This window comes from Balaenoptera borealis, assembly GCF_965194805.1.
Source record: "Balaenoptera borealis genome assembly, chromosome: 16".
Classification (NCBI taxonomy): Eukaryota; Metazoa; Chordata; class Mammalia; order Artiodactyla; family Balaenopteridae; genus Balaenoptera; species Balaenoptera borealis.
The window spans coordinates 36136540-36163502 of record NC_138872.1 but is presented as its reverse complement, the minus strand read 5'-3'; the positions used below and the strand labels follow the sequence as shown (position 1 = coordinate 36163502).

The 26963-nt window shown below is 37.8% G+C and overlaps 1 protein-coding gene across 7 annotated transcripts in view; it reads right to left on the bottom strand.

The window, feature by feature from the left end:
* PLCB1 (phospholipase C beta 1) overlaps window positions 1-26963 on the bottom strand; it is a 690420-nt gene that overhangs the window by 208884 nt on the left and 454573 nt on the right. For all 7 annotated transcript variants that reach the window (XM_082358993.1, XM_082358994.1, XM_082358995.1 and 4 more), the window contains one exon: window positions 15138-15275. In XM_082358993.1, the coding sequence (XP_082215119.1) occupies window positions 15138-15275 (138 nt within the window). The remainder of the gene's footprint in view (window positions 1-15137; window positions 15276-26963) is intronic.

Genomic DNA, 26963 nt, shown 5'->3' with positions numbered 1-26963 from the left:
ATTCAAAGAGAAATGGTTGTCAAATACAATATAATTACCAAAACCAGGAAGCATATTACAACCCAATATTATCAGCACTGGGACACTAGAATCCATATTACTCATATAATGTAATATCAAGGAAAGGTGCATGTGATTCAAATGTCTTTAGGCTACAGTTGCCAAAAGCACAACTCAAACTAGCCTAGGAAATAGGAGAATTTGCCAAGGACACTGGGTATTTCCTGTAACTGAAGGAAAAATTTGACAAACTGCAGTTTGCAGAGCATCAGGAAACTGTGGTCTGGATACCAGGGAGAATTTCTTCATTGCTTTTTCACTGCTCTCTCTTCCTGATGTCATTACTTTTTTCCTGACTGACCAACTTCTTCCCCATGGCCACCAACTGCACCGAGTTGTCACATATGGCACCTCCTACCACCAGAGAGAGTCTGATTGATTTCTTCATATCCAGTATGAAAAATCCTGGGAAAGGTCTCTGATTGGTCTACCTCTAGAACAATCTATTTGAGTAAGAACCTAGCAGTGTCCATGAAAATCAAATCATTGTAACTGGAAGAGTATAGAAAACACTACATATAACCATTCATAGGAGTAGCGAAGAAAAGGATGTGCATCATCCCACAACTTGTGTGAGATCTTACAGTTCTGCGGCCAGTTTTTTTATACACTGGGGAATAAATCCATACTTGTTGATGTGAGTTGACTGCATGAATGAATGAATGTGTAAATGAAACAGAATTACATCCATGCTTTGTAATTTATTGTTTGTGAAATTAATTTTTAAGTCTTCTTCATTGTTATAAGTATGCATTCACCATGGTTTGCTACTGGGTTTTGGATAATAGCTTTACACATTTCCTATTGTAATTTGAACTATGCTGGAATAAGTTATAAGAACTCACAGTCCTGTGTGTAGCATGGGGCTGAGGGGACTTTCCAATTAATAAAGTACAGAAACTTTAATTTTAGGGCTTAGAGCATCTGCATTGGCTTCACAGATATGCTTTATGCTTTGTTTTATGTTTTGGGCTGTATTCTGAAGATTGTTGCCCAATTATCTTTCCCTGGGTAAGTGAAGCACTGCTCTATCCTGATGGTCTAAGGAAGAGTTTACATGCCTGCAAGTGCAGTGTACAAGATGTGGATGCAAGGATCCACGTTTTGAGCGCTAACTATCTAGTATATCCCTAGCCCTGTTCTAACACCTTTTGACATTCTCCTGCCCAATGGGAAAAGTTTAATGTGGTGATATCAAGTTAAAATGAACTTTAAGAGAATTCTTCAAATGGAAAGAAAGAAAACACCCAAAATAGCAACATCCTTGGCACAGAGTGGAAGAAAAGAGAAAAATGTTTGCTTTGGTTACGTTTTCATGATGAGAGGTTTTCAGTTGTATCTTTGTGAGTCTCACGTATTTTGAGCATCAGCTGAGGAGACACCCACCTCTCCCTCCAGCTAGTTTCCTGAGGCATTGCTAATTTGCACAACTGAGAAAATGTCCATCAAATGCCCCAATATGAAATCCCCAAAGCATCCTTTCCATAGCATTCATGTCACTCAACCATATTCTTGAAGTGGTTCTGTCCAAAACCCTCATGTCACTTTATTTTTTTTTCTTTTTTAAAATAAATTTATTTATTTATTTTTGGCTGCATTGGGTCTTCGTTGCTGTGCATGGGCTTTCCCTAGTTGCGGCGAGCAGGGGCTACTCTTCGTTGCGGTGCGTGGGCTTCTTATTGCAGTGGCTTCTTTTGTTGCAGAGCACCAGCTCTAGGTGCACGGGCTTCAGCAGTTGTGGCACTTGGGCTCAGTAGTTGCGGCACACGGGCTTAATTGCTCCGCAGCATGTGGGATATTCCTGGACCAGGGCTCAAACCCGTGTCCTCTGCCTTGGCAAGTGGATTCTTAAGCACTGCGCCATCAGGGAAGTCCTTGTTCTTTTCTTAAGGATAAAATATATTTAAAATTCTCTCTGAAGATACTTTCTAGTTTTTTTTTTTTTTTAATTATTTGTTTCTTTAATTATCCTTGTGTGTCTATTATTCTCTTTTTGTTCATCTTGGCTTCCTTTGTCATTCAGTATTGTAGCATTTCTCTATAGCCTGTGGATATTTTATTGTTAGTTCACATCTTAGATGGGGCAGTAGGAGGGCCGACTGGGAGCTCTGGGTGTGGGAGTGGGAATGGCCAGCTTGCAGTCTTCTTTCCCAGGGAACATGTGGGTGCCAGCCACCATGGTGTAGTATCCACAAATGCTAGAATGAGAAGAGCTTCATTCTGGATCCTGAACTCCAATGCTAGCCACCGTAATATTTTCCAAATAGTTTGTTCAATTTCATAAAAGACAGACACTCAGCTCTTTGACCCAGGAAGTAATTGGTTATTGATGATTCTACATGAGGATCATGAGGAAGGAGTGGAAGGTTATTTTTTTCACCCCCAATTCTTACTCCATGTTCTGCTGGGCCAGTAGAACTTGAGTCTAGAGCATGTCTCAATTGTTTCTGAGTAGGTCAGGAGCTTCCTTGGCTGTAACTCTCTATGTAACGTAGACTGTTGTCTTCTTGACTCTATCTTATCAGACACTTTCCTCTTTCCATTTTCTTCTCCTGCAAACTTACTAAAATATGTCATGTCTTAGTGACCCATCCATTCTCTTCATCATTGTGTATTTATATTCCTTTATCACCATATTCACAGTAACTCAAGAGAGATAAGAGATCACACCTGTGCTCATTTTGCTGTTTTGGGCTAACACTGCTTTAAATTTTATGTCTAAAGCCAAATTTCTGATTTTCCCTTCCTAACTCACTCCCTCTCTCAATAAATGAAATTCCAAAAGGCCCTGAGATCATCCCTAGCTCTCTTTTTCTCTCAGTTCATGTATCTGGTCCATCCATTCAGTAACTCTTTTGGCTTCACATTCAAAATACATCCAGAACCTAACCATTTCTCACCACCTCTATCCCAAGCACTCTGCTCTCCTTGTTTCTGTTTCTATACCCCTACTGTGGCTTTTCAACAGAGCAACCAGAAAAATCCTGTTAAAATACATCACCCCAAATCCATCACTTGCTCAAAATGATGTAATAGATACCTGTGTCACTGAGAGTAAAACCAAATTCTCTCAGTGGCCACCCACCACTATTTGGGTCACCTGTCACATCCCCCAGCCTCTTCCTCTCACCTCTCCCTGTTCTTCCTGCTTATCACTCCCTTCCACCAACACACTGGGTCACATCTATCTCAGCATCACTCTCCTCCATGATAACCACTTGACACTCTCCAACATCTTCAAGGTTTGCTTCATCATATCAATGTAACCTTATGTGACCAACTTATTTAAAATTGAAATAGCACCCCCCCCGCAACACTTCCTATCTCCCTTCCCTGCTTTATTTCCCCCTGGCACCTATCACCATCTTATTTATTTTGTTAGCGTCACCCTACACCCACCTTTAAGTAAGCTTCATGAAGACAATCATTTTCGTCTATTTAGTTTATCCCCAGCACTCAACATTGTACCTGGTACACAGTAGGCAATTAAGTATTTGTTGAGTGAATGAATGAATGATTATTATTATATAGCCAATAGGAAGATTATTTTAAAGTATTTTCAAAAAAAATTTTTTTTTTTTTAATTCTTAGGAGCAGCTTATTCCTTGGGAGCATCTGATGCATTGGAAACCTAAGCATAACAACTGATATTAAGGCATTAGATGAAACAGATCAACATGCCACTTTCAAAGGATAGCAGGTATTTTTCCACAGTAATTAAACACGGAAGCCAAATTTTCTTAGATTTCTTCTTCCTTTCAAAAAATTATGGTGATTTTTAAAAATTTTATTTATTTATTTATTTTTGGCTGTGTTGGGTCTTTGTTGCTGCACACGGGCTTTCTCTAGTTGCAGCAAGTGGAGCAACTCTTCATTGAGGTGCATGGGCTTCTACTGCAGTGGCTTCTCTTGTTGCGGAGCACCGGCTCTAGGAGCGCAGGCTTCAGTAGTTGTGGCTCACGGGCTCTAGAGCGCAGGCTCAGTAGTTGTGGCACACAGGCTTAGTTGCTCTGCAGCATGTGGGATCTTCCCGGACCAGGGCTCGAACCCGTGTTCCTTGCATTGGCAGGAGGACTCACAACCACTGCTCCACCAGGGAAGCCCATGGTGATTTTTTATAAACTTTTTTTTTCTAATTTATTTAATTTATTTATTTTTCGCTGTATTGGGTCTTCGTTGTTGCGCATGGGCTTTCTGTAGCTGCGGTGAGAGGTGGCTACTCTTCGTTGCGGTGTGCGGACTTCTCATTGCGGTGGCTTCTCTTGTTGTGGAGCACGGAGTCTAGGCACCCAGGCTTCAGTAGTTGTGGCACATGGGCTCAGTAGTTGTGGTTCACGGGTTCTAGAGCACAGGCTCAGTAGTTGTGGCGCACGGGCTTAGTTGCTCCATGGCATGTGGGATCTTCCCGGACCAGGGCTCGAACCTGTGTCCCCTGCATTGGCAGGAGGATTCTTAACCATGCACCACCAGGGAAACCCTGATTTTTTAAAATGTATCTTTGTGCCTGCTTTAAGGTAAGGTACGCAGATAATACAATTAGGGCTTTCTCAGCTGCCAGGCTCAGAAGACGGGGAGGCAGAGGAACGAGCGGGAAGCAGCTTATTTCTGTGTTACGGAGTGGATGGAAGAAAAGTGAAGATGCTGCTGCTTAAGCAGTTTCCTGTCTTTTTTCCTGGGGAAAGTGGACTAACAGTAACCCACAGTCTGAAACCACGATCATTTCTGTGTCCTTGCATATGTACTTTCCCTTAAGTTAAGCATTAATTCCTTTTTGTGGCACCCTTGAACAATGCCTGGTTCAAAAGAAGCTCTTGTTTAAGGAATGAGAAAAGACAGCAGGGGAAGGTGGGCGAGGGTGATTTCTTCCACAATCAACAGAATTGCAATTGCTGGTTCTTATCTGAGTGTAAGAAGAGATTACCATCTGAGTTGCCTTTTGTTTCCCCTCTATTTTTTTTTTTTAATGAATGTCTTTTTTATTTTATTTATTTATTTTTACTTTTGAACTTTTAAACTTTTATATGGATGTTCCAGACGGGTAACACTTCCACAAGTTGAAAGTTTATAATGTACATCTTTCACCTGCCCCACACTCATCCAAAACTCAAGTGCAGAACATGGGGTAAATCTCATTTTCCAACAAAGGACATACACAACTGTAAAATCCCAAGACTAATAGTGCAACGTATTGACCTGGCAAGAACTTGGTCCTTATTTATGATTGGGTGGGGGGAATATCCTAAGATGACATAGGCATATGAGAAGGCCAGGAATAGCAGTGAATGAAGATCTCATAAAACACAATAACCAAGAGGGCTAACTTTTCACATGTGTAAAAAGCAATATATATTCAATATGGCAATATTTTTGGCATATATATTCTACCCACAAGGAGATCAGCACAGTTTTCCATTATGTCTCAAAATACATTGCTGAAAAGAATATATGGTACCTCATTCTCTTTTTCTTAATCATTTTCATTTAAAGAAAAGCCAAACATATCCATTGCTCACTTACCATAAGTTGGTGCTAAATTCCAGAAGGAAATGAGATCAACTTCACATTTTGTACAGAATATCTGTTAGTGTTTGAAAGTTATCTCAATGTACATGTCCCAGAATAAAAAGAAATGTAAGAACTTTGTGTCTATTGAGGTCAGTTTTAAATATCTATATTATTAATTTGGAGGACAGTCTAAGAAAAGTCCCAAGGTTTTTGAGGAATCAAGTTCTATATCAGGAATGGCCAGAGGAGGCTGTGGCAGGACCCTTCGCTAGTCCCTCTTTCTCTTTTCTATTTCATTTAGACTATAATTTCTCAATTATTTGGCCAGTTGAAGATATTTTCTCTTTTCTCCAGAAAACATGTGGTAACTGGTGGGTAGAGGGGGATGACAGTGACAATGACTCTGAGTGGGAACAAGGTTGGGATCGGGAAAGATGAAGAGGATGGAAGCCACCAAGAATCCTGGCAAAACTTGGGGAGAGTTCTGTGTTGGAGGGAAGGGATCTTGGAGCAACTAGCTCAGGCACCTCAATGTTTTTAACTCAAAAATGAGGATATTGGAGTATATGATGTTCAAAGTCTCCATGGCTCTACAATTTTTCATGATCTATCAATTGCTTTCAAGAATTCATAAGCTTCTTTCTCCCTTTCTTGCTCCTTCCCTTCCCCTCTCCCTCCTTTTTCCTTTCTTTCTTTCCTTTTTTTTTTTTTTTTCCACCAAAACACACATTTATTGAGTGCCTAATACCAGATAAGCACTAAGATAGATCTTGGGAACACAAATGACTAAGCTATATTTTCTGATTTTAAGCAGCTCACAAATCCAGGGTAGGGTGTCAGACACACAGACAGATAATTAAAGTGTGAGAAATGCAATAGCAAATATCCATGGGGTTCATCAAAGAACAGGAAGGAACCGTCAGTTGTTCATGGAACGCATGAAACAGAAGGGAGATGGATGAGTAAGCTGAGTCCCTACGGAGGCTTGGAAATTCTCCTGGACAGAATGGAGAAGGGACATCTAAGAAAGCACACACTTCTGAGGGCAAAGGATTACCATTATAAAGGAAGAAAGAATCACAGGTGGTTAAGAACAGTTGAGGCAGAATAGTGTTAGGGTCCAAGTGGTGATTCACTGGCACCTAAGGGCAGAGGTTATGTTTGTTTTGGTCACGGGTAAATCCCTAGTACTTGGCACACACTACACCCTCAATGAATATTTGTTCATTAAATGAATGACTGAATGAAATGGGCAGAAAACTTCATTTTGTGGGTAATATGCAATGAAAATGATTTGAAGCATGATCAGGTTTGAGGTTTTTTAGGATCGTTCCTAACAGATAGACACACAGAGTTGGAGAGCAAAGAGAGGATTCTAGGAAAGGAGGTAGAAGGCGTCTACAGATGGGACCCATCAAGAACTTGAACAAGATGGGAGGGGGCAGCAGGATGAGGAAAGAGATGTGAGAGCTAATTAGGAAATTCAGAGAGCTTGCAAGTTATTTGGATGGTGGGCAAGAAAATGGTGTGGATGCAGTTAAGGCAAACTTCCAGGAGATCCCAGATCACACTCCCCAAATAAGTAAACTAGATTGTCTATGATATTCATACCTGCAGAGGTGACAGAGGTTACCCCCAAATTCTGAAATAGCTACTGAAAACTGATGTCAGTTTATAGAACATATTTTTGGAGAGCACATTTATTCTGTGACAGTTACTTCAAAATCTAATAATTTAACAGACAGAGATCCTCTGTTAAAGTTTTTTTTTTTTTTTTTGCATGAGTGAATTAACATTTAGAAAACTAACTGGCTCAACCAGACGTAGGAAGACCTATGACCAGCAATTACATACCTCACAGAAAGGCATATGTTTATAACAACACTGTTTGTTTTTATTTTTAAATTGAAGTATAGTTGATTTATAATGTTGTTTTAGTTTCTGGTGTACAGTGATTCAGTTATACATATATATATACATATTCTTTTTCATATTCTTTCCCATTATGGTTTAATCACAGAATATTGACTATAGTTCCCTGTGCTATACAGTAGGACGTTTTGTTTATTTTATATATAGTAGTTTGTATCCACTAATCCCAAACTCCTAATTTATCCCTCCCCCACCCGCTTTCTCCTTTGGTAACCAAAAGTTTGTTTTCTATGTCTGTAAGTCTGTTTCTGTTTCGTAAATAAGTTCATTTTGTATCATATTTTAGATTCCATATATTATATCATATGGTATTTGTCTTTCTTTTTATTTTATTTTATTTTATTTTTTAATTTTTTGACCGCACTGCATGGCATGTGGGATCTTATTTCCCCAACCAGGGACTGAACCCACGCCCCCTGCATTGGAAGCATGAAGCCTTAACCACGGAACAACTGGGTAAGTCCATGTCTTTCTCTTTCTGACTTACTTCACTTAGTACGTAATCTCTAAGTGCATCCAATTTGCTGCAAATGGCATTATTTCATTCTTTTTTATGGCTCAGTAATATTCCACTGTGTGCATGTGTGTGAATATATATATATATATATATATATATATATATATATATATACATATATAAAACCCATCTTCTTTATCCATTCATCTGTTGATAGACATTTAGGTTGCTTCTATGTCTTGGCTATTGTAAGTAGTGCTGCTATGAACATTGGTGTGTATGTATCTTTTTGAATTATAGTTTTCTCTGGATATATGCTCAGGAGTGGTATTGCTGGATCATATGGCAACTCTACTTTTAGTTTTTTTTTTGTTTGTTTTTTTTTTAATTATTAGCACCTTTAATTATTATTTATTTATTTATTTATTTTTTGTTTTTTGTGTTGGGTCTTCGTCTCTGTGCGAGGGCTTCCTCCAGCTGCGGCAAGTGGGGGCCACTCCTCATTGCGGTGTGCGGGCCTCTCACCATCGCGGCCTCTCCTGTTGCAGAGCACAGGCTCCAGACGCGCAGGCTCAGCAATTGTGGCTCACGGGCCCAGCTGCTCCGCGGCATGTGGGATCTTCCCAGACCAGGGCTCGAACCCGTGTGCCCTGCATTAGCAGGCAGATTCTCAACCACTGCGCCACCAGGGAAGCCCTTTACTTTTAGTTTTTAAAGGAACCTTCATACTGTTTTCCATAGTGGCTGCACCAATTTACATTCCCTGTAGGAGAACACTGTACGAGAGTTCCCTTTTCTCCATACCCTCTCCAGCATGTGTTATTTGTAGACTTTTTAATGATGGCCATTCTGACTGGTGTGAGTTGATACCTTGTTGTAGTTTTGATTTATAACAACACTATTTGTAATAACCCTAAACTGGAAACTGCCTGAATGTCCATCAACTATAGAATAGATAAATAAATTATGGTATAGTATTTAGCAAAGAGAATGAACAAAGTACAACCACATGCAAAATGTAGAAGAATCTCAGGCTTCCCTGGTGGCACAGTGGTTGAGAATCTGCCTGCCAATGCAGGGGACACGGGTTCGAGCCCTGGTCTGGGAAGATCCACATGCCACGGAGCAACTAGGCCCATGAGCCACAACTACTGAGCCTGCGCGTCTGGAGCCTGTGCTCCCAACAAGAGAGGCCGCAATAGTGAGAGGCCCTCACACCGCAATGAAGAGTGGCCCCCGCTTGCCGCAACTAGAGAAAGCCCTTGCGCAGAAACGAAGACCCAACACAGCCAAAAAACAATGTAGAAGAATCTCATAAATATAAATTTTGAGTAATAGAAGTCAGACCAAAAAGAAAACGTAGTCTATGATTTCATTTACAGAAATTTTAAAAACAGGTAAAACTAATTTATAAAGTTGCAGGTCAAAATAGGGTGTGCTAGTAGGGTAGACACCTGGGGTGTTGGTGATGCTCTGTTTCTTGATCGGGGTGCTGCTCACATGGGTGTGTGCTCTTTTCAAAAATTCATCAAGTTATATAGTTACAGCTTGTGCACTTTTCTGTGTATATTATATTTCAATCAAAGTTAAAAAAAATCAGGCCAAGTCCCTGCGAGTAGCATGGCTAAACAAAAATATAAATTTTTTTATTTTGTTTTTCCAATTTATAAATGATCAAGAGAATTTAGTGTGTAAAAAATTAAGGATTGGAAGCAGAGGCATCTTTCAATTCTTGTGCAGAGAAGTGGACACAAAATTTCCCCTTCATGGCTCTGTCATTAGGCATCTCAGTCTTAACCCCCTGGATCCTTGCTGTCATAATCCTCTGCATTTTAATACACTGGAGCAATGTCTGGGCTGAAATTTGCCAAACTGGGTGGTGGTTCAACAATGTGTCTACCCAGGGGGCCTATCAGAGTATCTAACCAATTAGAACTGAACATCAGAGCTGGAATCTCAAATTCCGTCTCTCGGGGTGATAGGCCATCTCGCTATTATATTGGATTGAACAAGGATCTGGGATAGGACTTGGGCAGGTGGGTGACTGGGTGAGCCTCCAGGGACCAGAACCCAGAGGGAAGACATGCTGAAAATCATTTTAGATTTCTAAATCCAAACAGGGAAGGCGCCACCTCTGTCGCCTTTGCACACAGAGATTCCTCTTTACTAATCCTGAGACAGATTCATTTCTTACTGAAATTCTCTTGATGAAGAGTGATCTCCTATGAGTTACACACTGGATCCCTGAGACCTGACAGTGAACACCAGCATATGGCAATCCTGTGAACCCTGCTCCTGGCTCAGAGCAATCTGTTTTCCAACCTACACAATGGTGTTTAGGTTGCATGGCTGCAGGAAGAAGTAGGCACAATTAGACATTTCTATGTAGCCTCCCACGTCAAAGGAAAGCACAATATTAGAAAGAGGGACTAGAACTGGGCAGGAAGAAGAGAATTATTTTATCTTCAGACTTCTTGACCAATAGAAAAATTTGCATTGACCTGATAAATCAGTTAACTTGTTCAAATGACACTGTTTTTTGGAGCTGATGTAAATGATCTGTCTTTTGCAGTCCATGTTAACCTTACCAGTCAGATATTTAAAGAAAATCACCAACTGGTGTGGAAAAAAGGCTTGAGGATTTAATAGTCCTTACTCTCAGCTACTGACTTCTGTCTTCTTTGGCAATGAGAAAATAAGCAATCAAAAAACATCTACAATTCCCTCTACTACATGGATGATTTACCAGCATCTCTACTGATGGACTCCACTTTTCCTCCTCTTATTGATTAAATGCCCTTGCTCCTGTCTGAGCACAGCCCCTCTATTTGTGAATAAGAGAGAGTCAACAATTTTTTTTTTTTTTTGGAAAGGACCAGAGAGTAAATACTTTAGGCTTTGTACTCCATATGGTCTATGTCATAACTACTCAACTATGTCTAGTGAAAGCAGCCATAGACAATATGTAAACAAGTGGGCACTGTTATGTTCCAATAAAACTTTATTTATAAAAACAAGTGGTGGGTCAGACTTGGCCTCAGGCTGTAGTTTATTGAGCCTTTTACTAGATCCTACCACTCTCTCGCTTGCTCAAGGACATGCTCTAGCAATTCTCTGACTCGCTTACATTGTTTTCCCTCCACAGGATCATTCCCACAAGCATACATGTATTTTGTTGTTTCTCCCACCTTAAAAACTATCTCTTGGTCTCACTTTCCCCTTCTAGCAGCTTTCTCATTTTTCCCCTGCCCTTTACATCAAAACTTCTCACAAGAACAATCTCTTTTGGTTTCTTAATTTGCCTCCACTGATATTCCCCAGAGCCCCCTCCAATAGACTTTGACCCTGCTACTCCACTGTAGTTGCTCTAATCAAGGTCACCAATGACTTCTATATCCTTAAATCCACCAGTCAATTATTGGCCTTCATCTTACTTGACCTATGAGTAGCATTTGATCCTGTTGATCACTCTCTTCTTCTTGAAACACTTTGCTTACCTGGCTTCCAAACACACATACTGGCCTCTTTGCTACCTCACTGACTACTCCTTCTCAGCCTACTTTTTCTGATTCTTTCTTATCTCCTCAATCTCTTCATGTTGGAGTATCAGTGACTCAGGTCTTGGACAACTTCTCTATCTACAGTCACTTCCTGGCTGAGATCATCCTGCCTCATTAAATACTATCTATAACCTGATGACTTCCAACCTGTTGCATTATAATTGGCATTGAACCCCAGGTTCATATACCTAACTGCCTACTCAACATGTTTCCTTGGGTATCTAATAATAATCTCAAATTGAACATTATCAAAGCTGAAGCCTTGTTGTATACCACCAAATGTGTTCTACTTTAAACTTTCCTTATGAAGTAAGTGGCATTTCCATCCTTCCTGTCTCTTGGACCAAAACTCTAACATCATCCTTGATTCTTCTCTTCCTCTCACATGCAACATACAATTGCAATTGTTTGTTCTCTGGATTCTTCCTTTATGTAGATGTAGATATAGATATTCAGACCCCTTCTTATCTCCTACATAGCTCCCCCTTGGTCCAAGATACTAATAACCCACTTAAAATATTTCTACAGTTTTTTAACTGATCTCCCTGCTTCCATTATTGCCTCTGTCCTTGCGGTCCATTATTGACTAAAGAGTTAAGTCAGACCAAGTCCACCATCCGCTCAAAACCCTCCAATGGCTTCCATCTTCCTCAAAATAAAAGCCAAAGTCCTTCAAAAGCCTACATCACAATACAAGAAATCGACTTCTGTTGCCTTTGCTGGTACCTCCACCTTTGCCAGGATTCACGTAGCTGTGCATGGAGGACTGTTGGGAATTAACAGTGGGAGAGTAAAGGGAAGGATGATGGTATTCACCTCCCCCCTGCAGCTCTGAGGAGGGGTCAGGGAATCCCGGAGAGGGGGACTGAAGTCCAGGAGTTCCAGGGGTAGCAAATGTGGATGTGTTCATTGGTCCTCAGGGAAGCAGGAGATGCAGGGAGAAGTGTGAGACTCAGAGGGCAAATGTGAAACAAACCACCCATTTTCCAGGTGTATTAAAGGGAGGTATCCCTTGAGGGATCAGGGAAAGTCGATCTTTAGGACACAGAGAGTTGGCAAATCATGCTGCATAACAAGAAGAGTGACTTTTACTTAATTGCAAAAGATACCACTCTTTTAGTCTAACTACAGAGGGAAAAATTGAAAGACAGTTTTCTCCCAATCCACCTTTGAAAGGAGTCACTTGTCTTAAAGAATAAATAAAAAATTCAATCTCAAGTGATTTATGTAAGAAAGAAAGCACGCAAATCTGGAATAATATATTTAGGAAAGCTGAAGTCCTGGTTCTGATGAAAAAAATTTTAATCGACTCAAGAGATTTCTCAGGAATCTATGATATTGTTGCAATTGAGCAACTTCAGACTTTTGCCTTCTCTGAGCACTCCATGAAGAAATAATCCCCTTCCCCCATCCTCATGCCCTCTCCTCCTGCTATATCCTTCCACACAGACCTCCATCTGACCCACAGTAAGTGTACTTCATCATCGTGATTTATCTATTTATTTCCTCCAGAATGCTGTGTCCCTGAAACTGGAACACAGAAGGCACCTGGCAAATGTGTGTTGAATGAATGAATGAGTCAGAATCCCTTGGTAAACAATTTTTTTCTGGAGACATTTGACTTTCAAAGAAGCTCAGGTTCCTGTCGGGTGTTCTATATAATGAGGGAAACTGTTTCCTTTGGTGCTGGCACTATGCTAGGTACTAGGTATGTTGGCTCCGGAGACTAAACAGAAGGTGTGATGTTATGAGACAGTGCTGACTATTAGAAGGGTGGAAATTAAGTTTTCAGAGTACATGGTGTTTGCAAATTTTAACCTTCTGGCTGAGCAATTTCAATGGAGGAAAAATATCCTATAGAATATCACAGTCTGGGAAGGCAAAACATATTATGTATCTTCATTAATTATATTAAGCAAGTAGCTGCTGGAAAAACGTCTATAGATTCAGTTCTGACAGGAAATACTACAGGGCTCAGTAATCAAAATCCCTAAAGACAATTAATGAGCAGACACCTACAGAGAGGAAGAAATTAAAATGTTTTCAACTCAACCGCACAAAGGTTTAATGCAATATAAGATATGCAGATTGGTTTGTAATATAAAACTACATTCACTCACAGTAAAAGCCTCCCTGAAAGTCACTGTCATTTAGTGAATGCTTTTAACTGAGAGTTAATGAATATCATGAATTGGTCATTTTTTAAAAAAACTGAATATGACTGTATTTCAGGAATGATATTTTTTAAATATTTTAGAAATATTTAGTATTTGTTTATCTATATTCATCCATCCATCTAACCAACAATACACATATTGAGAAGTGAAGTGTGTACACTCAACGGAATACCAGCAGGTACCAGAATAAGAATGATTGCAAGGCAAGTACAATGCTGTCATGCAGACAATGTTTCATTGAACTGAAGTCTCTCTCCAAGCATAAATTATACCATAGAAGTAAACGGGTGACTTGGTTCTTAAAGAGAGAAAATAGATGGGGTTTGTAACACAGTCTTGATGAGTAGCTTCTAAAGACCTCAGAGTGTCAAAACTAGTTGGCATTTTATTTATTCCATTGTAAGAACTGAAGTTGATGTTATGCAACTTTTCGAAAAAAACCTCTACCGTAATCACTAAAGAATTAGAGGCCAGGTCAGATTATCTGGTGTAGCTCAAAAAAATGTCAGAGCACTGAGGCTTAAAAAATTATAGATCATAATGCTCAGGCAATGAACACTGGCCTGACATGACTCCATAGTTCTGATCCATGATGTGAGAAGCTGTGTAAGGGCACAGACATGATATGCAGACTTCAAAGTTTTCCTAGATTCATATTCTTAACTCTGGAAAGAAATTGTATGAAGGGTCAGGATCATCACTAGTATCTTATAAACTATAAACATGAAAAAGGAAACCTTTTCTTTCAATATGTTCATTTCAGTTCTTTTCTAATGGCAGTTGGACATTTTTAGAGAAAGCATCAGACTTGAGTCCAAGGTTCCCAGAAGTTCATAGCTTCTTGTTTGATATATCTTCCCTTTGTTCTAGTTATTTCTGTATGCATCTGAAAGGCCCACTATCTTAGTAAACTAGCAACTCCTTAATGGAGAGGGCCATGTCTAATTCATCTTTCTAGTCCATGGTTGAATAAATATTTATTACTATTTAAAATTGTTGTTTAAAATTTTTCATTCTTTCTCATATTAATTGAGCAGCTACTATGTGCGTAATCATGGGTTAAGTGTGCACATGGTGAAAGAAGTTAAATAGGTACTGAAATGTCTGCCCTCTAGGAGAGGGATGGAAAGAAGATGGTAAGGCTAAGAGAAAATGGGTTGGGATAAGATGCTTAGGTGAAATGGAATGTGGTTTCATCTATATTTTCTTTTGCAAAGAAATTATATCAAATGCCTTATTTCTAATGTAAAATATCCATTATTCTAAGCCAATGCCATTACTTGGAAGTGTTTGAATTACACTTCTACTTGGCAGCAGAATGATTTTTAGATGGAATTTTAACACATGCTAAATATGACAAAAATTCAAAGTCTTTCATAGGAATCAGGACAATATCATACGGATTCAGATCGAGGTGACAAGCTTCAGAAGTTTCAATCCACATACCTTGGCCACTTCTTCTTGGAAAGCCACGAGGTTCAAATGGGAGATGTTAACTAAGTCAGGCCCATACACCACTGTTATCATGCGATGTTCCAGGCGCCCGATGTTCCCCACATCCAGAAGTTCACGTAATTTGGGGTCCTGGATAAGAATAAATGTTGAAAAATTTAGTCTTAGCTAGAGATTTTAGAGCATAATTTCAAAAGAATTAGAGTTAGAATGTCTTCAAAACAAAGTTGACTTTTATTCTTTTTTTTTTAATTTTTAAATTTTTATTGAAGTATAGTTGATTGACAATCTTGTGTTAGTTTCAGGTGTACAGCAAAGTGATTTGGAGATATATATGTATATATATTATTTTTCAGATTCTTTTCCTTTATAGATTATTACAAAAACTGAGTAGAGTTCCCCATGCTATGCAGTAGGTCCTTGTTCATCGTCTATTTTATATATAGTAGTGTGTATATGTTAATCTCAAACTCCTAATTTATCCCTCCCTCCTCCTTTCCTCTTTGGTAACCATAAGTTTGTTTTCTATGTCTGTGGATCAATTTCTGTTTTGTAAATAAGTTCATTTGCATCACATTTTTAGATTCCATATATAAGCAATATCATATGATATTTGTCTTTCTCTGTTTGGCTTACTTCACTTAGTATGATAATCTCTAGGTAACGTTGCCTTTTATTCTTACTAGAAACTGGTATGAGTTGAAGTCCTTCAACCCAGAAAGGCCCAGAGAGGTGAACTAACTTGCCCAAAGGTTGTGAAGAGAGAATTTCTGCATCAAGATTTATGATCCTCAGAGCCTCATGGTATTTTTTTTATATTATACTATATTAATTTATTTATTTGGTTGTGCTGGGTCTTAGTTGCAGCAGGTGGGCTCCTTAGTTGTGGCATGCATGTAGGATCTAGTTCCCTGACTAGGGATAGAACCTGGGCCCCCTGCATTGGGAGCGTGGAGTCTTAACCACTGCGCCACCAGGGAAGTCCCGATCCTCATGGTATTATGCTAAGTGAAATAAGTCAGAAAGAGAAGGACAAATACTGCATGATATCACTTATATGTGATTTAAAAAAAGCTGAACTCATAGTAACAAAGATTAGAGTAGTGGTTACCAGGGACTGGAGGGTGGGAAAAATGGGGAGATGTTGGTCAAAGGGTATAAATTTACAGATATAAGGTAAGTTATGGGGATCTAATGTATAGCATGATGATTATAGTTAATAATATTGTATTATATATTGGAAAAATGCTAGGGGAGTAGATCTTAAATGTTCTCACCACAAAAAAGAAATGATAATTATGTGAGGTGATGGAAGCGTTAGCTAACAATCTGGTGGTAATCATTTTGCAATATATAAATGTAACAAATCAACATGCTGTGCACCTAAACTTACACAATATTGTATGTTAATTATATCTCAATAAAGCTGGAAAAAAGACTTATGGTCCTAAGTCAAGAGCTCTTTCTGTCATACTGTCATTCAGTAACACATTTTTATGTGTCACAATTCTTCCTTTATTTCCTCCAATCATCCCATGAATCACATACTGAAATGCAAAATCTCATCCCTCTCCTCAATTCATGAACACATTGAAACGAAGAGGGTGGTTTGGCAGAATCAAAACACAACAATGCCACCTAGGGCTGGGGCAGAAATCTAGCTGAGGGTCACAGCATGGACTTTTTCCACACTGAACACTGACAGAGAGGACTGTTAAAGTGAGCCAAATGGCGGTGCCTGACATGAATATGTTATTTCAGTTCTATCCTCAAAAAGTACTGGGATTTGGACATAGAGAAATTCTGCAGTCTTTTCAGAGCAAGTTGCCTTCTTTGGGACATCATAAGTATGGATCCCTTGGAGATCTAGTCCTGCTGGGCAAAGGAGGTTTCCATAGTTTCTGAATTCAAAACAAAATCTACATAGGGCTCCGTCATTTTGGCTGAATTTATTTTCCTTTCATACAGGCCTTGAAGAAGATAAGAGCTTCATGCAGAAAATTAGCATCAAATCAATCACTTAGCAAATTTTCAGCCAGCTTCTGAGCAAGGAATAAACTTACATTCTTATTTATTTAGCTAAATGCTGGGCCAACAGGGTTTAATGACTTAGGCTGGTTATTCTGATCTCCCTTCTGAGGTTTTTATATACAGCACCCTTATAAAGAAAAAGCAAACTTGAAAAAACCAAGAAAGAAACAACAAAACCTTTCCAGCTGAGTTATTTGATTTGGTGATATTAATTCTCTCTTTAGTTAATAAAACTTTCTCCTCTGTTCAGCCGAATGAAGAGGAACATTTTCAGGTAAGTTATGATGAGAGGAAATCCCATTTCAAAGCTGTGCCCAATATAATCAAAACTTCAACTTGACTAACAAGCTGAGAATTTATCAAGAACATCAGGCCTCCTTGAAAGATCAAATGCTATCACAAACGTATCAATTTGCATGACCTAGAAAAGGAGAGGAACACAGTAAAAAAATTATTAAATAAGCAATCATAGCAAAAAGGGAAATGTTTAACATTTTACCATTAATGAAAGATTAAAGGAGAATGTTCTGAAAGAATGGACTTTTTGTGAAGGCTAATTAAAGAATGATACCACCTGTTCTGTGAAACAATTAACTGCCTCTCAGGTTTTGATCATCATTGAGGCAAGTTTCAAAGAGAAAATACATTTGATCAGTACTTAAAATTTTCTTGTGTGTACTTAGAAGAGAAAAATAAACTTCAGAAACCACCTGAAACTTGTAATTATAAATCCCTAGTGTTAAATCAGTGATTACAAAGTCCATCAATATCTTCAGTTCTACAACATTTAAGGGGACAATATTTGGAATTGAATGCGCTCTATACTTTGTGTCATTTCTTTCCTTCCATTGACAGCCATGTGACTCACCCTCTGGCTCTTTTCTCTTTCAAGTATTTTCTCTTCCTTCTATACTACTTTGCTGCCTAATTCACATATCCATTAAAAATACTTTTTCCCACTTATTAAATAGTTGATGGATTAAAGAGTGTCACCTCTCAGAACTTCAGGGAATAGGTGTGGGGCTCAGGGATTCATTTGAGTTTTCCTTGAGAAATAGGAAGCCCGGGCAAGTAGGGAGGACCGAGGGAAGGTGCCCAGAATAATTCTGGAAGAGGGATTCTGGGATTCACACTATCCCTAACAATACTGTTAGGTAGAGTCAACAGGAAGTTTTGAGAAAGATGACCAACTCTTTGTGGCAGCTCTGTTAAGTTTTCCCACTAATGGTTTAATGGTTATATATATATATATATATATGGGATTGGGAAGATAATGCAGGCTGGCAAAATGATGATGATGATTGAATCTGAGGGGTAGGTATTTGAGGGTTCATTGTTATATATCTCTCTACATCTGAGATAGTTAACATTTATATATCAATAATAAATTTTTTTAAAGTATTGAGCATGAACTGGAGAAGCAAGAAACTTTATAAATAAAATTTAGAAATTCAAGAGAAACCACAATATTTTGAAGTTATGTAGTTCTGAAAGCAAGCAAAGAAATCATTTAAATATATAACAAGCAACTTTCTTACTAATACCTTTTCTTGGTGATGGATCATACTAATTTTTAAACTATATTTTACTTTCTTTTCCATCATTAATCATTTTATTTCTCTTTAAAATTGTACCTTTTCTTCATCTATTTCATTTTTATCAACACCAAACATGGTTATGTTAGAAATCTCTCTTAAGACATGACTTCACTTTTCTTTTTACCTGTACTCTGTTTTCTATTTTGAACACAACATCCTAAGCTGATGTGGTGGCTTCAAGTCTCATTCCTCATTACTGAGCAGATTGTTATGTGAAGGGTATACTTGGAAAAGATATCTGTCCTTTCAAGTACCAAAAGTTGCTCTCAGTTGTTTTCAGCAAAGGAGACCCTCAGAGAATAGGCAAAAGGGGGAAATTATCTAGAAGAATAAACAGCAAAGGCACCCAGTGTTTGGAGAAACATGTATGTGGAAGGATTTAAAGTAAACATGTCTAGGGAGTTCCCTGGCAGTCCAGTGGTTAGGACTCGGTGCTTTCACTGCCCGGGTTCAATCTCTGGTTCGGAACTAAGATCCCGCAAGCCATGCGGGATGGCCAAAAGAAAAACAAAAACAAAAACAAACCAAAAATAAAGTAAATATGTCTAAAAAATGGTTGTCTCTCGGGGCTTGTTTCTCAGGTCTGGGGATATGAGTGGCTGCATTTCAAAAACAAACAAAATCAAAATATGTTGCAACAATAAAAAACACCTATAGACAGTTTGCATGAAAACCACCCTCTTCCCAAAATCTATTCTACTAAAGAATCTTATTTCTGTTTCTCATTGATTGAACCTCCTGACCAGTTTTCAGAAAAGGATTTACCTACGTAGGTTACTACCAAGTTCAAACATATTTCTTGGTCCCTGCAATGATATAAATTCTTTGAAAATTTTACAAAGAAAACAAGCTATCCCCACAACTCTATAAAAATGTCCAATTTCTCTGCTGCAGAACACTAAAGAATATAGCTCAGAAAAAAAAAAAAAGAGGTGAGGTGAACTTGGAATTTCATAGTTTCACTAAACTGGCACTCAGGCCTGCTTTCCCCAGAGAATATCCTACATGTGTCTCCACCATTGGAATTAGCCAGACCAACTAAGAATCCTGGCAGCTATAATTTAAGTGTAATTTTAATGTTAAGTGCAGGATCATCTCTATTCATTCTCGTAAGAGTTACAAAATAGAGACTGTCTGACTAAATAAGTTCATTTTCTCTTAATCATTGGGATTCGTGATTAAATTACTTCAGTTCTGCTGCAAAGAAAGCAAAGTTGCTCAGATTAATGATTCCCATTTCCAGGTAATAGGCAACTGAAGAAAGTCAAGACCCGTATACACCTGAGACACAGGTATGCATTACTATAATTAGAACATATCATTCAACAAAATAGAAATTAATAAAAAGGATAATCACATGCTAAAAGATGCTTTTTAAAAGAGTCAAATCCCAGTTTCAACCTTCATTCCTTAATATATATGACTTTCAAAGAAAAGCTATTTTATTTGTATGTCAGATATACGCAAAATAAAAAAATCTTTCAAGACCTTAGATTTCATTTTGATACCAAAAGCATTCTTGGTGCAGAAAATATACCTCACTTATTTTTCATCTCCATAAAATATATCTTTACTGGATGTTAGGCTTATTGAACAATTTGCATATTAGGTTAATTTTATTCCCAGCACTTAATACAATATTTTTGATCTGAATTAAAATTATATAGATGTAACTTTAATCTATCATTCAGATAAAGAACAAGGTATATAAAAGTCTTTCTATTAACACTCAGTACAACAGCCAGAAATGAAAGAGATAGATTCCTTGTTAGATTAAAATGACATTAGCATGTTTATGCATTATTTAAATCTGTTGTGAAGGAAAGATATAAACTTATGTCAAGGGTGGTTTTCCCATCAAGGTCTTGAATTTAACATTTGCCTTTTGGAAAATAAAAAATAGATGAACAAACCCCTTGGAATCAATACTTATTCTCACACCTCTCATTGCAAAAGTTTTGCTCTTTTTTATGAATGTCATTAGGAATACTATTCTCTTCTTCAGGATATACCAGTAGTTTAAGCAGCTCACACAGCCACCAAGCCTTTTTAGATAAAACAGTTTCCACTTGCATGGATTTTTAACTCTGAAATGCGGTGCCATGAACATTCTCCTACACAGAGGGGAAGACTCGGAGGACGTTGTTTATCCATTTTTTCCTGTAAGTGACGACGGGGGTAGACTGAATATTTTTCAGCTATTTCTTTAGATGGAGGGAAGAACAAAGTGAGAACAGACTGACTATGACAAAGAAAAGTGACTATGGGCAAATACTAGAAAGAAAAAGAGCAGTACAGTCCTTCATATCTCACAGAGGCATTATCATAACAAGATTATTTATACTTGTTTGGATAGAGTGGTGATAAAGTTGTATACACAGTCTTCACTGCACTCATGGGAAGCCTCCATGTACAAGTAAAAAAATCTATTGGAGGAGAAGAAAAAGTTTAGTTGGCCTGGCTATGCATCTCCATCCAAAGATAAAGTGGCTTGAAGATGCCAGACATGAGTTTATTGAGCTAAAAACGAAGACTGTTCAAATCTAAAAGAAAAAAAAATAGTTTAGAAGAAATGTAAATGCAATCACCCTGAAAAATATTCCCCTTGATCATAGGCATATCCATGCAGCTAAAATTTTGTTTATCCTTGGGAATGGCTACAGAGGAGAGAGAAATAAATTCAAGGAAAATCTCCAGCTAGCATTCTAGTGATTAACGTAAAATTTAACTGCTTGAGGTTTTCCTCCTTTCAGTGAACAATCTCAGAGTGTGGTTTTAACCTAGTTTCAAAGCTACATAGGTTCAAAGAATGAAAAGAAAGAGGAAGTGGGTGCTGGAGGCGTTCAGCCAGCTGACACTCAGAAGTAGAAGAAAAGGGGGATTAAAATAAGGTGCCTAGATTCCTGGGAACAAGTAAGTCCCAGAATGTAGAGATGTCCAAGTGATACTTGTTAGAGCTGCACAAATGCTGTTATTTCAAGAAGTTGCATTATCTGAGCTAGGTTCCTAGGTCGCAGTACATATGCTCAGCTAATAGGATGCTTGTCTTGATGCTTCAGAAACAGACCTGAGTCAATGATCTGGGGGCAAGTATTGATACATTACTTTGGAAGTGATCACAGGAAGTACAATGAGAGAGTAAGACAAGGAGGAAAGAAAGCCAATAGATAGAATGTTTACAGTATGTAGGATATAGAGCAGATTACCACTTTGGGCAACTGAGGCTCAATCCAACCAGCGCCACCCTAAGACAGTATGAACACACCCCCAATGATCCTGGAAACTGGAGTACCGATCTGTCAACTCCCATCTCTTGTTGATGGAGCATCTCTCCTGGGATGCCCACTCCCTTGCATTACGGCCAGAAAACATTCTCAGGACTATGTAGGAACTCTACAGGTAACTGCTGGGGTGGGCCAGTGGAATATGAGTGCACAGAAAATGTCTGTTACACTGTTCAAGGAATGACTGTAAGAAATAAAATTTAGTCCTGATATTGATTAATCTTCATGTATTCTATGGGATCTACATTTGAAGGAATTTCATTAGGGCAAATAGATTTAGATTCCTAACTGATCAGTTCTCTATAAAAAATAATAAATACAGCCACAGTAAGTTCTAATTAGTAATCGTTTGTCAAGCACCATCCTAGCTGTTCTATATTTTTCCCTCTGTTTCATCTGCAAACTAATGCTGAAAGGTAGCTATGTTTTTCTTCCCCTCAGTTTGCAAATGAGAACTCTGAGGTTTGGGGGGTTGGGTAAAGTAATCTGCCCAGTTTTGTAAAATGGGGGAAGGAAGATTTGCCACCAGGTACAGTGGATCATAAAGTCTAAGCCCTCTCTGTATCACGTTGTGTTAAAAAGCGTAGCCAATTTGATGGAGTTGATATAAAAATAGTGCAAATATTTCAAATGGCAGAATAAACTTAAATAAATCAGCATCCATTCAAGTCATCTCCCTTAGTGATATTTTAGGCAGTTCCTAAAAATACAAAATAATCCAAATGTGAAATTAAAATAGGAAAGAAATATGGTCTAGTGGTACCACTTGTCTTGCTAGGAAAGAATGGAAGCCAAACAGCCAAGTTCAATCATCATTTGTACAGTAATCTTTACTGAAAGTCAAAGTGCATGAAATATATAGCAGTTTTTTAAAAAAGTCAATGGGAAAAGAAGTGAGCTTCCTCCTCCTCATCGAGTCAGTATTTGTCAAACTTAAAAATTCTGAAGTATAGATAGCTTGTCATTCATGTTTCAAACTCTCCCCCTGCCTTCTGTGACACATGCAACCACCTAACCCAGCAAAATTCTTATGCAGTCATTTCCACTCCAGTGCATAAAAAGCCACATGTCCTGAGGGCTAGCGGTGTGTGCAAAGCAGGCAATTAGCCCTCGTATGTTCCTTCCTGGTTAAAATCCCCCACAGAGCGGGTGACATGCATTACATTTTGGGGAGTGGGGTGGGTTGAGGGGGAGCGTGGTGCTTCTGGGTAAGTTTCATTATCATTGTTTCCAAGTTTTAGAATAATGAGGACTGTTTGTTAAAAGAATGCAGATACTATTTACTAAGTTCTCTCTGGTCCATGAGTCCTTTAATTGGCGAGATACTATTTTTCCTATTTTGTTGTGGGATCTGCCTCCTTATACGGTATTTGATACAATTAGAGGGCACCGAAGGGGCTTCTGAAACCTCAGAACAGAAGTGAAAATCAAGCATATTAAAAAAAGAAGGCCCAACAATTCCTTAGCAATGACAAACACAAACAATGCTCCCTTTGCAGTTTCTGGAAAATCCATGTGCTTAGCGTAGATGCTAAGGACTTCTGATACTTTGAGGGAGACAGCAAAAATTGTATCCTGTCTATCTGACTCTGAGTTTCAGATGCACCAATTAAAAGCACTGTAACCTCGTGAGTTTTCTTAATTCTTCTATGACTCAGTTTCTTTGTTACAAGAATAAATGAATAATTACATGTGAAGTGCTCAGGGCAGCACATAACAAGCTGTGAGTATGTGAAAAATAAATCAATAGCCTGAAAATGAAAGACAATATAGGGGCATCTACTGAATAATTTAATTTCTTGTGGACACCAGAACATATTACTACAAATATATATATATGTATGTATATATATACATATATATATATACATACATATATATATATTTACTTACTTTGTGACTTATCAAGACATATATTTGTATTTACATTTGTATCTATTTATTATATTATATTTAAACACACACACTTTTCTTTTATATTTTCCTTAATTTGCTCTTCCATGGGAAGCATAATTTAAAGAGTGCTAAAAGACATTTCTAGAACTTTTATGTTTCTGACTTCTGTGTTCAACTAGCTTTGAAAATTAGGCAACTTTTTTCTCTGAGTTTCAGCTTAGTTTTTACTCACTATGGATGATAATAATGTCTTCTCACCTTAAAGCATTAGTGTGGTAATCAAAATTGAATCTGCAAACTGTACTGTGTCACGTGTAAAGAAAGAATTCACATATTTTTGTGGTGACTGATGTAATTAATGTAAGTATGACATGAAAAATAGCAGTGAAAAATTGTCAGCTGTTTATCTTTTTCTTATTAAAATTATAAAAAGGATACAGGAGCTTAAAGGAAAGAAATTTTCCTGTCAATTTGCTATAGGTAACTAAAGGAGTTTGAAGTAAATAGATAAGTTATCTAGCAGTGTCTAAATATAGATATGAATGTGTGTCTACTAAACGTTCTAAAAATATTTCAAGATTAAATATTATTTGATTTTCACATTTATCTCTGTTTTATTTATATCTCTTTTATTTTCCGTTACTCTAGATAAATAAGTTAACTATATTCCATAATGAATAAAGATCAATAATGTATTATTCCTTCAGAAACACAGGTATATAAAGCTCTTTATAATTCAGAGTCTGGAGGAGGTCTGATGTCTACTTTTATAAGAAATAACAAATAGCATCTAAATAAGCCCTGTCTTAAATATGCCTTTTTATGTGTGTGCTTCTCTTTGAAAGTAAGAAAATGTCTTCTAAAATTCTTTGCTATCCATCCATTAAAATAATCCAACATTACACATGAAGACCAAAGTTCTCATCTCTAAGGCCCCAACTTTCCATGAGAAAACAATTATCTTCAGAGTTATTTGAATGTGTCTAGTCAGTAAAATCAGGCAGGTTAATAATATCTCCATGCCATTACGGTATCGCCAAGATTGCTAGTACAATTCTAAACAGGAATGTAAAAAGAATTCAATGAGTATGAAGCTCTCAAAATTTTACAAAAATTGTACAAAAAAACAAGTAAGTATTCCCAGGACATTAGTAGCCAATTCTTTGCATTTTACTTGTCGACATGCACTAATCAGTTTTGAAGTAATTTATTTTAACTTTGTTCTCAAATATCATTTACCCCTCTTTTCACCTTTTCCCTCCTTCCCACTCAGTCATCTTTTCTCTCCCCTACCAAAGTATTCCCTGGGGGATTTTGTAAAGCCTTTGGAAACTGGCAAACTAAATGTTTTTATATCATCTTAAGAAGACAACATTTAAGGCATGGACTGTTTTAGGATGAACTGTAATGTAACCCAGTTTCATATAAAAAGAAATCATCCTACTGTCAAGGATCAACTCAAATTATTCCACTTCTTGAGTTCTCCAATTCATTCAAATACTTACTTTATGATTAATTCATAGCAAACACTGACTTAGGGACTCAAGAAACAGAGTAGTCTACAAAGTGGGAGTAAGAGGATTCATGCACTTTCCTTTCTTTCCTTTAACGATTCCCACTTGATACCTTCTTGCGAAATATACTGTAGAAGATATTGGAAGATTCGCTCAGAGTTTCACTTCAGTCTAGTGATTTCCTAGCATTGTTGGCTAATTTCAACAATTAAGTACAAAAAATGGATTCCACTGAGCCATGAATAGGTTGCCTCTCATGGTATGCTGGTACATGTTTAAGGCTTTCAAAGGAAGAAAACCCCAACAAAACCCAAAAACCCAAGCAAACAAACAACAAGAACAAAAAACCCCCATATCCCTGAACTGTAGCACTTACTACTTTTCATGATGTAAAAACTGCCACTATAGCCAATTTCAAACTACCCAAATAACATCATTGGATTCAGAAGTGGAAAGAGATGTACAGATGTGCTACAGATGTAGCACCCTATTATATGATATTTCACTGTACAGATACAAGAGCTATAAATAGCCTCAAGATCATAGATAATCATAAAATATAACAAAATAAATAGAAAGTGATGAGTTTTGAGTATTTATTATCTTTGTTTTTAATATAATTTATTTAGTTGCAAATTCATCTTATTTAATTTATAATAATGGCTGTGTTTAACAACCAGTAGTACATTTACCAAAAATTTAACAATTGACTATCATGAACTGGTATGAGCTGGCTCCAGCACATCACTGGTTGTGTTCAGAGGTGGTCTGTAAAAGTTAAAAGAGACTGCTATGCTTCTGGGAAATAGGGAAACATGTCCGTTTGAACAGCATCACCCCCAAATCTCTATAGGCATCAATTTATCTATTTTAGCTTCTTTCTGGTTTTCTTCCTGGCTGGAGATTGCTTCGCAATTGCTTTATTGTCATAGATCGCTCTCCTCGGGCCTTATCTGACACATGAAAGAGGACCTCACTCTGAGTCCTCCCCTAGAATGGTTCTGTTGGGTAGATCCCAGCTTCCTGGGCTCTATACCTATAGGGCTGGGTCCTGGACTCTCACTTTCAAATACAATTATAGTCCAACGCAAAGTGAAATGTAATAAGAGCATTTCACTCCAAAGTACAATGACTAGCATGGTTTTCTCCTCATTAGAGAGTCTGGTTGTCTAGAGACACTCTGCTATTGACAGATGTTCCAAAGGCTCCTTTGTGGAAGAACATTTAGAGTGTTCCTAGTGTTTGTGGGCATCTGCCACAAGTTCTTTATTCATCCCATGAACAAATGCTTATAAGTACCTGCTATTTACCTGGCATGGTGCTGGTTGATGAAGCTACATTAGGGAAAAAAACAGATACTATACACCCTGGTGATAATCTGGTGAAGACACAAGCATTAAATTAATCAAAGAGTCTCTAAGTAAACAAGACAGAGCTTGTTATGATATAATTAATGGAATAAGGGAGGGCTTCCTTAAAGAAGTATTAGGTGAACTA